We start from the raw sequence: 15,998 nt of genomic DNA, 5'->3' as shown, positions 1-15,998 counted from the left end.
ATCATGGCCTTCAAAATAGAATTGGATAATTACTTGAAAGGAAAAAGGTTTCAGGGCTACTGGAAAAGGGCGGGGGAGTGGGACTCGCTGGATTGCTTGTGCATAGAGCCGGCGCGGACTCGATGGGCCGAATGGCCTCCTTCCACGCTGTAACCTTTCTATGATTCTATGATTTCTTTGATTTCATGGTTTCCTCAAGAAAGTTGGAGGTTTTCTGACTTGTTCAGGCCCGTTAGGTAGTAATTGGCCGAAAATTAATTGACTGACTGCCCAAGCAAGAATGGAGGAATCTCCAGATCACAGGGGCTGAACGTAAAAAACCCAATCAGAAGTCAACAGCTCAAAACGGCCGCCTCAAGTCATTTGTTTTTTTCTAAAGTCTCGTAATTCTATATTTCTCTTTTGGTCTCAGCTGTGATTACGCAGTAGCAAGTCTAACTGCAGTATGCAATGATCACCAGAGCCCCCAAATATTTACTCATCTCCTGGTTACTTGTCAGGCTTTTTTTTTCACACCAGTTTTCTCCAGTCCTGTCCTAATGTTGGCTCCTCACTAGTGAGGTCGTAGGAGACATCACTGCCAAGCCCGATCTCATCCTCGGCCAATATCCCTGTGCACGTACTTGCAGTAGGGGTTGCTGGCTGGTAACCAGGAACCGGAGGCCTGTCCGATTTTGCCTAGCCTAACCCTCGGCCCTGAAACCAATCGTAGCGACTTCATGCTGCCTCCGCTGACTCTGTGCTGACTGGAGATTGAACTTAAACTTTCCTAGTCCACAAGGCTCAGTGTCTCCTGCAGCCTCAGAGGAGCCCACTTGTAGATTTGACTGGTTGCTAAGCATTTCATTGACTATATACATTATCTTGCCCAGGACACTGCTTCAGATATTAGGGTAAATTTTAGGAAGGTATGCTCCCAGAGTGGAGCAGAGCCCACCGGGTGCACGTCTCAGCAAATCATGATGCCCACAACTTCCTGTCCTGATGAATGGGCACGTGGATTCTGGATATACACTCCCTGTGGGCGAGGCTCTTTGCCTGGACCACACATTACAAACACGAAAATGACGGGCAGGAAAAGGCCAGCTGGTCCATCAAGCCTGCTCCACACTCATGATGGCTGGAACATCATGACTTGATTAGGCACATCCCAACTGCCACCCCCCCAACCCCACCCTCCCACCCCCACCTACCCCCCCCACCCTCCCCCGCACCAGCAGCCATGTAATCTCCTGGGAGAGGAAGAAAACAAGATTAAAATCCAGGGCCAATAAGGGAAAAAATACTCTGGGAGATTCCTCTCCGATCCCCTCAGGTGATCAAAACCAGTTCAGGAGATCACATGGACCAAATGTTATCTATAAGCCCGAAAAAAGTGTCCCCTTTTTCAGAGATAGGCTCCACTGACCTGCCTTCACCCGAATCCTCAATCCCTTCTCTCCTGAATTGTCTCTTCAACCCAATTATTCTGTCTGCTCCAGTGATCCGTAAGCTCTAAAGAAACCCTGTTGAGGGGAACGTGACCTGATGACAATGACGAATCAGATATATTTGAAAAGCTTTTTTTATTCTGGCACTAGTTCTGGGTGTAACTGTGCACCGGTACAGCCACCAGGACAATAAAGAACGCAACGTTCAAAAACTTCCTTATTCACCGTCTGATTGTTAAGCAGTGGGGCAGGGACAGGCCACACGAGCTCGGACCAGTGCCAGAACCAGTCCGCAGATATGCGGCTATTGGCCCAAGGCAGCTCTCAAACACTCTCCAATTAGCATTCAGAATGTTTGGAGCAAAAAGGAAAAGATTTTTCAGCCAATCAGTAGTAGAGTTATGTAATGAGTCATCAGCGAAGGACATTAAGGCTGACAGAATCGATTTGGTTCAAGAGACAATTCTTTGAAGAGGGGAAAGGGGTGAGGATTATGGTGGGAAGGTGGCTGGGTGGGGCTGACCAATGAAAAGGTGATGCACTTGGTTGCTCTGAAAGACTTTCAAGGTTCCGAAAATCTTTGAACCTTCTGCTGTTGTCAACTATCGTTTCCTGAGCTGCAATAGAACAGGGAAGTGGGGTTGCCAACTCCGGTTGGACATATTCCAGGAGGTTTCATCACATGACCTCCCGCCAGCAACTGTCTTCCCCCGCCCATTGGAAAGTGAAAAGACACTTTGTGACCCAATTGCATGATTCTTGACTGTTCATTCACACAGCCTTTTCTCCCCATCTCTAATCAACAAAAAAATTGTGTGTTTTTCCATTTTTTTGAAATGTTCAAAAGTGCATTGATCATTTTTCTCCCGGGTTACTGGCAGCAGTGTCCTGGAAATAGATCCTTAATTCGTGCAGACTCCAGGACAATCCTGAAGGATTGGCAAACCTACAAGAAGGAGACACAGTTTGTTGTCATCACAGTAATATTAATGTTTCTGTTTCCACAGGCAATGGTGAGGACCAACCGGGGCACGGTTGGGGGCTTTTTCCTTGCGAGCAGGAGCATGATCTGGTGGCCGGTAAGAAGGCTTCTACCTAGCTTCTCAGGTTTGTGATGACAGAGAGGTGTAACATTACCATGGAACGGAGGGATGTATAATATCACCATTCGACTAAGAGGCGTATAATATCACTATGGGACAGAGTAGTGTAAAATATCACTATGGGATAGAGTAGTGTAAAATATCTCCATGGGACAGAGAGGTGTACAATATCTCCACGGGACAGAGAGGTGTATAATATCTCCATGGGACAGAGAGGTGTATAATATCACCATGTGACAGAGAGGTGTATAATATCACCATGGGACAGAGAGGTGTATAATATCACCATGTGACAGAGAGGTGTATAATATCACCATGTGACAGAGAGGTGTACAATATCACCATGGGACAGAGAGGTGTATAATATCACCATGGGACAGAGAGATGTGTAATATCACCATGGGACAGAGAGGTGTATAATATCAAGATGGGACAGAGAGGTGTACAATATAACCATGGGACAGAGAGGTGTATAATATCACGATGGGACAGAAAGGTGGATAATATCACCATGGGACAGAGAGGTGGAAAATATCATCATGGGACAGAGATGTGTAATATCACCATGGGACAGAAAGGTGGAAAATATCATCATGGGACAGAGAGGTGTGTAATATCACCATGGGACAGAGAGGTGTATAATATCACCATGGGACAGAGAGGTGTCTAATATCACCATGGGACAGAGAGGGGTATAATATCTCCATGGGACAGAGAGGTGTATAATATCACCATGGGACAGGGAGATGCATAATATCACCATGGGACAGAGAGGTGTATAATATCACCATGGGACAGAGAGGTGTCTAATAACACCATGGGACAGAGAGGTGGAAAATATCGCCATGGGGCAGAGAGGTGTATAATATCACGATGGGTCAGAGAGATGTGTAATATCACAATCGGACAGAGAGATGTATAATATCACCATGGGACAGAGAGATGTATAATATCACCATGGGGCAGAGAGGTGTATAATATCACCATGGGACAGAGAGGTGTATAATATCACCATGGGACAGAGTGGTGTATAATATCACCATGGGACAGGCAGGTCTATAATATCACCATGGGACAGAGAGGGGTATAAAATCATCATGGGACAGAGAGGTGTATAATGTCACCATGGGACAGAGTGGTGTATAATATCACCATGGGACAGAGAGGTCTATAATATCACCATGGGACAGAGAGGGGTATAAAATCATCATGGGACAGAGAGGTGTATAATATCATCATGGGACAGAGAGGTGTATAATGTCACCCTGGGACAGAGTGGTGTATAATATCACCATAGGACAGGCAGGTCTATAATATCACCATGGGACAGAGAGGGGTATAAAATCATCATGGGACAGAGAGGTGTATAATATCATCATGGGACAGAGAGGTGTATAATATCACCATGGGACAGAGTGGTGTATAATATCATCATGGGACAGAGAGGTGTATAATATCATCATGGGACAGAGAGGTGTATAATATCATCATGGGACAGAGAGGTGTATAATATCACCATGGGACAGAGTGGTGTATAATATCACCATGGGACAGAGTGGTGTATAATATCACCATGGAGCAGAGAGGTGTATAATATCACCATGGGACAGAGAGGGGTATAATATCCACATGGGACAGAGAGGTGTATAATATCATCATGGGACAGAGAGGGGTATAATATCCCCATGGGACAGAGAGGTGTATAATATCACCATGGGACAGAGAGTTGTATAATATCACCATGGGAGAGAAAGGTGTATAATATCACCATGGAACAGAGAGGTGTATAATATCACCATGGGACAGAGAGGTGTATAATATCACCATGGGACAGAGTGGTGTATAATATCACCATGGGACAGAGAGATGTGTAATATCACCATGGGACAGAGAGGTGTATAATATCACCATGGGACAGAGAGGTGTCTAATATCACCATGGGACAGAGAGGGGTATAATATCACAATTGGACAGAGAGATGTATAATATCACCATGGGACAGAGAGATGTATAATATCACCATGGGACAGAGAGATGTATAATATCTCCATGGGACAGAGAAATGTATAATATCACCATGGGACAGAGAGATGTATAATATCACCATGGGACAGAGTGGTGTATAATATCACCATGGGACAGAGAGATGTATAATATCTCCATGGGACAGAGAGATGTATAATATCACCATGGGACAGAGAGGTGTAAAATATCACCATGGGACAGAGAGGTGTATAATTTCACCATGGGACAGAGAGGTATATAATATCACCATTGGACAGAGAGGTGGATAGTATAACCATGGGACAGGCAGGTCTATAATATCACCATGGGACAGAGAGATGTATAATATACCCATATGACAGGGAGATGTATAATATCAACATGGGACAGAGAGGTGTATAATATCACCATGGGACAGAAAGCTGTATAATATCACCATGGGACAGGCAGGTCTATAATATCACCAAGGGAGAGAGAGATGTAAAATATCACCATGGGAGAGAAAGGTGTATAATATCACCATGGATCAGAGAGGTGTATAATATCACCATGGGACAGAGAGGTGTATAATATCACTATGTGACAGAGAGATGTATAATATCACCATGGGACAGAGTGGTGTATAATATCACCATGGGACAGAGAGATGTGTAATATCACCATGGGACAGAGAGGTGTATAATATCACCATGGGGCAGAGAGGTGTATAATATCTCCGTGGGACAGAGAGGTGTATAATATCACCATGGGACAGAGAGATGTGTAATATCACCATGGGATAGAGAGGTGTATAATATCACCATGTGACAGAGAGGTGTATAATATTAGCATGGGACAGAGAGGTGTATAATATTAGCATGGGACAGAGAGGTGTCTAATATCACCATGGGGCAGAGAGGTGTATAATATCACCATGGGACAGAGAGGTGTATAATATCACCATGGGACAGAGAGGTGTATAATATCACCATGGGACAGAGAGATGTGTAATATCACCATGTGACAGAGAGGTGTATAATATCACCATGGGACAGAGAGGTGTATAATATCACCATGGGACAGAGAGGTGTATAATATCACGATGGGACAGAGAGGTGTATAATATCACCATGGGACAGAGAGGTGTATAATATCACCATGGGACAGAGAGGTGTATAATATCACCATGGGACAGAGAGGTGTATAATATCACGATTGGACAGAGAGGTGTATAATATCATCATGGGACAGAGAGGTGTCTAATATCATCATGGGACAGGGAGGTGTATAATATCACCATGGGACAGGGAGGTGTATAATATCACCATGGGACAGAGAGGTGTATAATATCACCATGGGACAAGGAGGTGTATAATATCACCATGGGACAGAGAGGTGTATAATATCACCATGGGACAAGGAGGTGTATAATATCACCCTGGGACAGAGAGGTGTATAATATCACCCTGGGACAGAGAGGTGTATAATATCACCATGGGACAAGGAGGTGTATAATATCACCATGGGGCAGAGAGGTGTATAATATCACCATGGGGCAGAGAGGTGTATAATATCATCATGGGACAGAGAGGTGTCTAATATCATCATGGGACAGGGAGGTGTATAATATCACCATGGGACAGGGAGGTGTATAATATCACCATGGGACAGAGAGGTGTATAATATCACCATGGGACAAGGAGGTGTATAATATCACAATGGGACAGAGAGGTGTATAATATCACCATGGGACAAGGAGGTGTATAATATCACCCTGGGACAGAGAGGTGTGTAATATCACCATGGGAAAAGGAGGTGTATAATATCACCATGGGGCAGAGAGGTGTATAATATCACCATGGGACAAGGAGGTGTATAATATCACCATGGGGCAGAGAGGTGTATAATATCACCATGGGGCAGAGAGGTGTATAATATCACCATGGGGCAGAGAGGTGTATAATATCACCATGGGGCAGAGAGGTGTATAATATCTCCCTGGGACAGAGAGGTGTGTAATATTAGCATGGGACAGAGAGGTGTATAATATCGCCATGGGACAGAGGTGTATAATATCGCCATGGGACAGGGGTGTATAATATCACCATGGGACAGAGAGGTGCATAATATCATCCTGGGACAGAGAGGTGTATAATATCACCATGGGACAGAGAGGTGTATCATATCATCCTGGGACAGAGAGGTGCATAGTATCATCCTGGGGCAGAGAGATGTATAATATCACCATGGGACAGAGACGTGTATAATATCACCATGGGACAGAGAGGTGTATAATATCACCATGGGACATGCAGGTCTATAATATCACCAAGGGAGAGAGAGATGTAAAATATCACCATGGGACAGAAAGGTGTATAATATCACCATGGGACAGAGAGGTGTATAATATCACCATGGGACAGAGAGGTGTATAATATCACCATGGGACAGGGAGGTGTATAATATCACCATGGGACAGGGAGGTGTATAATAGCACCATGGGACAAGGAGGTGTATAATATCACCATGGGGCAGAGAGGTGTATAATATCTCCGTGGGACAGAGAGGTGTATAATATCACCATGGGACAGAGAGATGTGTAATATCACCATGGGATAGAGAGGTGTATAATATCACCATGTGACAGAGAGGTGTATAATATCACCATGGGACAGAGAGGTGTATCATATCATCCTGGGACAGAGAGGTGCATAATATCATCCTGGGGCAGAGAGGTGTATAATATCACCATGGGACAGAGACGTGTATAATATCACCATGGGACAGAGAGGTGTATATAATATCACCATGGGACATGCAGGTCTATAATATCACCAAGGGAGAGAGAGATGTAAAATATCACCATGGGACAGAAAGGTGTATAATATCACCATGGGACAGAGAGGTGTATAATATCACCATGGGACAGAGAGGTGTATAATATCACCATGGGACAGGGAGGTGTATAATATCACCATGGGACAGGGAGGTGTATAATATCACCATGGGACAAGGAGGTGTATAATATCACCATGGGGCAGAGAGGTGTATAATATCTCCGTGGGACAGAGAGGTGTATAATATCACCATGGGACAGAGAGGTGTATAATATTAGCATGGGACAGAGAGGTGTATAATATTAGCATGGGACAGAGAGGTGTCTAATATCACCATGGGGCAGAGAGGTGTATAATATCACCATGGGACAGAGAGGTGTATAATATTAGCATGGGACAGAGAGGTGTATAATATTAGCATGGGACAGAGAGGTGTCTAATATCACCATGGGGCAGAGAGGTGTATAATATCACCATGGGACAGAGAGGTGTATAATATCACCATGGGACAGAGAGGTGTATAATATCACCATGGGACAGAGAGATGTGTAATATCACCATGTGACAGAGAGGTGTATAATATCACCATGGGACAGAGAGATGTGTCATATCACCATGTGACAGAGAGATGTGTAATAGCACCGTGGGACAGAGAGATGGTGTCGTCTGAGAGTATTTGTTGTGTGTGCTGTTAAGATGTGTGTGACCGTCTGTATTTCAGAAGTGAATCTTGTGCTCATGAAGGGTACACGATATAATATTACAGCACAGAAGGAGAGCCCATCGTGCCTTTGCTGGCTGTCTGAATGAGCTCTTTACTTGGTCCCATTCCCTGCCTTTTCCTCATGCCCTCTACTTTCTTTGAATATTTTACCATTCAGGATATAGTATCATGGAGTCATACAGCACAGAAGGAGCACATTTGGCCCTTTGTGCCTCTGCCGATCTTTGAAAGAGCTATCCAGTTAGTCCCACTCCCCTGCTCTTTCCCCATAGCTCTGTAAATTTTTACCTTTTCAAGTATGTATCCAATTCCATTTTGGAAGTTACTTTTGAATCTGATTCCTCCGCAGTTTTCGGCAGTGCATTCCCGATCGTAACAACTCACTGTGTAAAAAAACATTCTCATCTTCCTTTGCCAATTGTCTTAAATCTGTGTCCTCCGGTTACCAACCCTCCTGCTAGTTTATTCCCTCTCCTTATTCATCGGCCCAAAATTGATCATCTCTCATTTCTGCACATTAAATTCCATCTGACATCTACCTGCTCGATCTCCGAACCTGTCGCATCTTCCTGAACTCACTCGCAGTCCTCTTCACAATTACCCACGCTGCATCTTTTTGTATCACTGTTGGAGAATGAAACACTTTTGCCAATTTTATTACACTCCCAGATCAGGAATGGTACAGCCAGATGCAGAATAAATAAAGAACGACCTTATTCAACTTCCAAAGCTCTTTGCAGCCGATGGATTGCTTCTGAACTGCAGTCATTGTTGTTATGTAGAGAATCGCCATGACCAATTTGACCATATTAAATCCCACAAACAGCAGGGCCGCAATATTTATGGGGAGGGAGCGGGGAGTGGGGTGGGGGGCAGGGGTGCGGTCATTGCGGCCGGGAAACCCGGAAATTCCGCTAACGCAGAGGTCCGGCCGAGTTTAACGGCAGGACCTCATTTGAATTTTTTGTCTCTGTTTCTCAGTCTCCGAGACTGGCTGGCTGTCGGGCGGGAAGTCCTGCGGCACCAGGCCACAGCCAGGGAGTGGAGAGGAGGGAGAGTGGGAAAGATCGTGGGCTGGAGGGGTGATTGTGGGTCGGGAGGGAGACTTCGGCGGGGGGGGTGCTGGTGGGGGCATTGGATCATGGGGAGGGAGGCCAATCGCGGAGGGGGTCTAGTTGGCGGTGGGGGTTCAGATCACGGGGAGGGGCCGTGGATCGCGGGGGGGAAGCAGGTTAGCTTGAGGGGCCAGGGAAGCACTCTTGCTCTTCCTAGCCCACAAGCAGTTCTGGAAAAGTACTTACCTAGAATTACATTGAATGTACAACACAGAAACGGGCCATTCAGCCCAACTGGTCTATGCCGGTGTTTATGCTCCACATGAGCCTCCTCCCTGCCCTCTTCATCTAACCCCATCAACATCTCTGTCTATTCCTTTCTCCCTCATGTGTTTATCTCGCTTCCCCTTAAATGCATCTTTGCTATTCACGTCAACCACTCCACATAGTAGCGAGTTCCACATTCTAACCACTCTCTGGGTAAAGAAATTTCTCCTGAATTCCTTGTTGGATTTATTAGTGACTGTCTTATATTTATGGCCCTTAGTCTGGTCTCCCCCACAAGTGGAAACATCTCTATATCTACCCTATCAAACCCTTTCACAAAGTGCTCTATCAGGTCACTCCTCAACTTTCTCTTTTCTAGAGAAAAGAGTCCCAACCTGTTCAGTCTGTGCACAGATCCCTTTAGAAATGAACCCCAGTGCTTTGTTTGCTTTTTGTATGGCCTTATTAACCTGCATCTCTACTTTTAGTGATTTGTGTGTCCGTGCCCCCAGATCCCTCTGCTCCTCTAACCCATTTCAACTCTTATTTTCCAAGGAGTATGTGGCCTCCTTATTCTTCCTACCAAAATGCCCATCCTCACACTTAACTATATTGAAATTAATTTGCCAATTACATGCCCATTCTACAAGTTTATTAATATCTTGTATTTTGTCGCAGTCCTCCTCGGTATTTGGTGTCATCCCCAAATTTTGAAATTGTACTTCTGATTCCGGAGTCCAAATTGTTTATGTAAATAGTGAACAACAGTGGTCCCAGCACCGATCCTTGTGGAACACCACTTCCCACATTTTACCAGTCTAAGTAATTAGCCTTAACCCCTGTTTTAATCAGGAATAGTCAGCATGGATTTGTTCAGGGAAGGTCATGCCTTACAAATCTGATTAAATTCTTTGAGGAAGTGACAAGGAGGATTGATGAGGGTAGTGCAGTGGATGTTGTCTACATGGATTTTAGTAAGGCATTTGACAAGGTCCCACATGGCAGACTTGTCAGAAAGGTAAAAGCCCATGGGATACAGGGAAATGTGGCAAATTGGATCCAAAATTGGCTCAGTAACAGGAAACAAAGGGTAAAAGTCGATGGATGTCTTTGCGAATGGAAATCCGTTTCCAGTGGTGTGCCACAGGGCTCAGTGTTGGGTCCCTTGCTGTTTGTGGTATATATTAATGATTTGGACTTGAATGTAGGGGGCATGATTGGCAAATTTGCAGATGACACAAAAATTGGCCGTGTCGTTGATAGTGAAGAGGATAGCTGTAGACTCCAAGAAGATATCAATGGGTTGGTGGAGTGGGTGGAAAAGTGGCAAATGGAGTTCAACCCGGAGAAGTGTGAGGTAATGCACTTAGGGAGGGCAAACAGTAAAAGGGAATACGCAGTAAACGGGAATATATTGAGAGGGGTAGAGGAAGTGAGAGACCTTGGAGTGCATGTGCACAGGTCCCTGAAGGTGGCAGTACAGGTAGATAATGTTGTGAAGAAGGCATACGGAATGCTCTCCGTTATTAGCCGAGGTATAGAATACAAAAGCAGGGATGTAATGATGGAACTGTATAAAACGCTGATAAGGCCACAGCTGGAGTATTGTGCACAGTTCTGGTCACCACATTACAGGAAGGACGTAATTGCTCTGGAGAGAGTGCAGAGAAGATTTACAAGAATATTGCCAGGGCTTGAAAATTGCAGCTACAAGGAGAGATTGGATAGGCTGGGGTTGATTTCTTTTGAGGTGTACAAAATTATGAGTGGCCCAGATAGAGTAGACAGGAAGTATCTGTTTCCCCTAGCGGAGAGTTCAAGAACTAGTGGACATAGATTTAAGCTGATTGGCGGAAGGATTAGAGGGGACATGAGGAAAAACTTTTTTACCCAGAGGGTGGTGGGTGTATGGAATTCACTGCCCGAATTGGTGGTAGAGGCAGGGACCCTCAACTCTTTTAAAAAGTACCTGGACCTGCATCTAAACGGTGTAAGCTGCAGGGCTACGGACCGGGTGCTGGAAGGTGGGATTAGAATGGGCACCTGGTTGTTCTTCGAGCCGGCACGGACACGATGGGCCGAATGGCCCCCTTCTGTGCTGTATCTTTTCTATGGTTCTACTCTCTGTTCTCTGTTTTGTAGCGAGCTTGCTACCCATTCTGCTACTTGTCCCCTGACTCCACATGCTCTGTCCTTAGTCATGAGTCTACTCTGCAAAACCTTATCAAAGGCCTTTTGAAAATCCAAATATATTACATCTACTACATTACCCTGATCTACCCTTTCTGTTGCTTCTTCAAAGAATTCAATAAGGTTGGTCAAGAATGACCTTCTCTTTTGAAATCCGTGCTGACTATTCTTTATTATATTTTCGGTTTCTAGATACCTGCTGGATCCAGCCGTTCTTGCCTCCCTTCAGCTGACAGGTTTCCCGAGCTCTGGGAAACCCAGCCCGCAGCCGTTAAATTTAAAACTGTGGTCAAATTTGAGGCAAGCAGCCTCATTGAAATATTTAAATTATGGACCCGCCTCTGGAGAGCCGGTTAGTCGCCCACCCCCCAACCCGCCTCCGTTAAAACCGGAAGTGGCCGGGTTGGGGTCGGGTTTCCGATTTTTGAAATTTGAATCACAACCCCCCCTCCACCCGCCCGGCCTGGGGGGGTTAAAAGTCCCCCCCCCCCCCCCCGACTGTTTTTGTTGCTGGTGTTGTTTGAAGGATAAATGTTGGCCAGGATGAATGCTTTTGTCGGTTATTGCTGCAGTTGTTATTGCTGCTGTTTGAAACAAGGGGAGGTTTCAATCCCATCGTGCAGGGCTGGATTTAGATTAACTGCTCATTTATCTCATTGCTGTTTGTGGGTCCTTACTGTGCACTGTGTTTGCCTACAAAACAATAGCTCTTTCTTTTTTAGATTGCTGTACTATGTATCATGCACCTGGAGTTTAACTCATGACATATGGCTGGAAAATTAATGACTGTATATAGCTAGAATATAACTCATAGTACATGACTAGAATATAATTCATAGTATATGGCTGCATTACAAATCATGGTATACAACTAGAATATAACTCATGGTATACAACTAGAATATAACTCATGGTACATGACTAGAATACAACTCATGGTACATGACTAGAATATAATTCATAGTATAGGGCTGCATTACAAATCATGGTATACAACTAGAATATAACTCATGGTATATGACTAGAATACAAATCATAGTATATGACTAGAATATAATTCATGGTATATGACTGGATTACAAATCATGGTATATGGCTGGATTAAAGCTCATGGTAAAAGGATAAATTATAACTGGCCATATACAGCTGGAATCTAACTCATAGTACATGGATGGAATATAACTGTTGCTATTTGGCTGGAATGTAATTCAAAGTATATAATGAAATGTAACTCATAGTATATGATCATAATATAACTCATGGTATATGGCTAGAACCTAACTTCTGTTTTATAGCTGGAATCTGACTCCTGGAACATAGCTAGAATCTAACTCCTGGTATATGGCTATAATCTAATTCCTGGTATGTGGTTATAATTTAACTCCTGGTATATAGCTAGAATCTAACTCCTGGTATATGGCTATAATCTAACTCGTGATATATGAATGGAATCTAACTCCAGGTATATGGCTATAATCTAGCTCCTGCTTTTTGAGTGGAATCTAACTCCTGGTATATGGCTATAATCTAATTCCTGGTATGTGGCTATAATTTAACTCCTGGTATATAGCTAGAATCTAACTCCTGGTATATGGCTATAATCTAATTCCTGGTATGTGGCTATAATTTAACTCCTGGTATATAGCTAGAATCTAACTCCTGGTATACGGCTATAATCTAATTCCTGGTATGTGGCTATAATTTAACTCCTGGAACATAGCTAGAATCTAACTCCTGGTATATGGCTATAATCTAATTCCTGGTATGTGGCTATAATTTAACTCCTGGTATATAGCTAGAATCTAACTCCTGGTATATGGCTATAATCTAACTCGTGATATATGAATGGAATCTAACTCCAGGTATATGGCTATAATCTAGCTCCTGCTTTTTGAGTGGAATGTAACTCCTGGTATATGGCTATAATCTAATTCTTAGTATACGGCTAGAAACTTACTCCTGGTTTATGACTGGAATTTAATTCCTGGTATATGGCTATAATCTAACTCCTGGTTTATAGCTGGAATCTAACTCCTGGCATATGGCTATAATCTAATTCTTGATATATGGCTGGAATCTAACTCCTGGCATATGGCTATAATCTAACTCTTGGTTTATGGCTATAATCTAACTCCTAGTATATGGCTGGAATCTAATTCCTGGTATATGGCTATAATCTAACTCCTGGCATATGGCTATAATCTAACTCTTGGTTTATGGCTATAATCTAACTCCTAGTATATGGCTGGAATCTAATTCCTGGTATATGGCTATAATCTAACTCCTAGTATATGGCTATAATCTAATTCCTGGTATGTGGTTATAATTTAACTCCTGGTATATAGCTAGAATCTAACTCTTGGTTTATGGCTATAATCTAACTCCTAGTATATGGCTGGAATCTAATTCCTGGTATATGGCTATAATCTAACTCTTGGTTTATGGCTATAATCTAATTCCTGGTATATGGCTGGAATCTAAACCTGTTTCTTTCTTCCTCAGATTGGAGCCTCCCTGTTTGCCAGTAACATTGGCAGTGGTCACTTTGTGGGATTGGCTGGGAATGGAGCAGCTGGCGGAATAGCGACGGGAGGATTTGAATGGAATGTACGTGCAGATCCGATTATTTCTGGTGCATACAAAGCGCAGCATTTATAAACCCAGCCCTGGGTAACGTGCCACAAGGTTCAGGGGTCAGGGGAGCGGTAAATTGCAGTTTAAGATATCTGTTTTTTTCCAAAGAGCAATCAGCCATTGAGTCAGTTTATGCCAAACAAGCAAACACACTTCAAGATACATTGCACAGAAGGATTAAATACATTTCAGTCTCTTTTCATTTTTTCTCCTGAAGCCACTGACTCATGTTGTGTACAGATCCATGGGTTCTAGCCCCTAATATCTCATCCAAATGGCCATTCTCCAAGTTTGAGTCTAGCAAATTGGGGTGAGCAGGATATGTAACCTGTGAGCACCATCATGTCACAGCTGAGCCTGCTCCTGCTCCCATCCAACGTCCGTACCCATATCTCCCAGCGGGAGTCGGTACAGGAGCAGGACCCTGACCCAGGTACTGATGCCAATGGTTTTGGCCCAACATCTGCCCTCTGATTGAGCCCCAACATCTGCCCTATGATTGTGTCCCAACAGCTGACCTGTGATTGTGTCCCAACAGCTGCCCTGTGATTGTGCTCCAACATCTGCCCTATGATTGTGCCCCAACAGTTACCCTGTGATTGTGCTCCAACATCTGCCCTATGATTGTGCCCCAGCAGCTGCCCTGTGATTGTGTCCCAACATCTGCCCTATGATTGTGTCCCAACAGCAGACCTGTGATTGTGTCCCAATATCTGCCCTATGATTGTGCTCCAACATCTGCCCTCTCATTGTGTCCCAACAGCTGACCTGTGATTGTGTCCCAACAACTGTCCTGTGATTGTGCTTCAACATCTGCCCTATGATTGTGTCCCAACAGCTGCTCTGTGATTGTGCTCCAACATCTGCCCTATGATTGTGCCCCAACAGCTGCCCTGTGATTGTGCCACATCACCTACCCTGTGATTATGTCCCAACAGCTGCCTTGTAATTGTGTCCCAACAGCTGCCCTGTGATTGTGCCCCAGCAGCTGCCCTGATTGTGCCCCAACAGCTGCCCTGAGGTTTTCCCCCAGCATCTGCACTCTCATTTTCCCCCAGCATCTGCCCTCTCATTGTGCCCCACCATCTGCCCTATGATTGTGCCCCAGCAGCTGTCCTGTGATTGTTCCCCAAGAGCTGCCCTGTGATTGTGTCCCAACATCTGCTGTGCGACTGTGCTCCAACAGCTACCCTGTGATTGTGCCGCAACATCTGCCCTATGAGTGTGTCCCACCAGCTGTCCTATGAGTGTGCTCCAACATCTGCCTTGTGTTTGTGTCCCAACATCTGCCTTATGAGTGTGCCCGAACAGCTGTCCTATGATTGTGCCCCAATAGCTGCCCTGTGATTGTGCCCCAACAGCTGCCCTGTGATTGTGCCCCAACATCTGCCCTCTTATTCTGCCCCAACAGCTGCCCACGCATTGTGCCCCAACATCTGCCCACTCATTGTGCCCCAACATCTGCCCACTCATTGTGCTCCAACAACTGCCCTATGATTGTGGCCCAACAGCTGACGTGTGATTGTGTCCCAACATCTGCCCTATGATTGTGCCCCAACAGCTGCCCTGTGATTGTGCTCCAACATCTGCCCTCTCATTGTGTCCCAACAGCTGACCTGTGATTGTGTCCCAACATCTGCCCTATGATTGTGCCACATCACCTACCCTGTGATTATGTCCCAACAGCTGCCTTGTGATTGTGCCCCAGCAGCTGCCCTGATTGTGCCCCAACAGCTGCCCTGAGGTTTTCCCCCAGCACCTGCCCTCTCATTTTC

The 15,998-nt window shown here is 44.7% G+C and overlaps 1 protein-coding gene across 2 annotated transcripts in view; it reads left to right on the top strand.

The window, feature by feature from the left end:
- slc5a1 (solute carrier family 5 member 1) overlaps positions 1 to 15,998 on the top strand; it is a 136,695-nt gene that overhangs the window by 29,028 nt on the left and 91,669 nt on the right. For both annotated transcript variants that reach the window (XM_068005511.1, XM_068005510.1), the window contains exons 2-3: positions 2,438 to 2,509; positions 14,092 to 14,196. In XM_068005511.1, coding sequence (XP_067861612.1) covers positions 2,441 to 2,509; positions 14,092 to 14,196 — 174 coding nt within the window. In that variant the 5' untranslated portion in view covers positions 2,438 to 2,440. The remainder of the gene's footprint in view (positions 1 to 2,437; positions 2,510 to 14,091; positions 14,197 to 15,998) is intronic.

The sequence above is a fragment of the Heptranchias perlo genome, chromosome 25, assembly GCF_035084215.1.
Source record: "Heptranchias perlo isolate sHepPer1 chromosome 25, sHepPer1.hap1, whole genome shotgun sequence".
NCBI lineage: Eukaryota > Metazoa > Chordata > Chondrichthyes > Hexanchiformes > Hexanchidae > Heptranchias > Heptranchias perlo.
The sequence above is the reverse complement of the archived record's forward strand: the minus strand, read 5'-3'. Positions and strand labels throughout refer to the sequence as shown.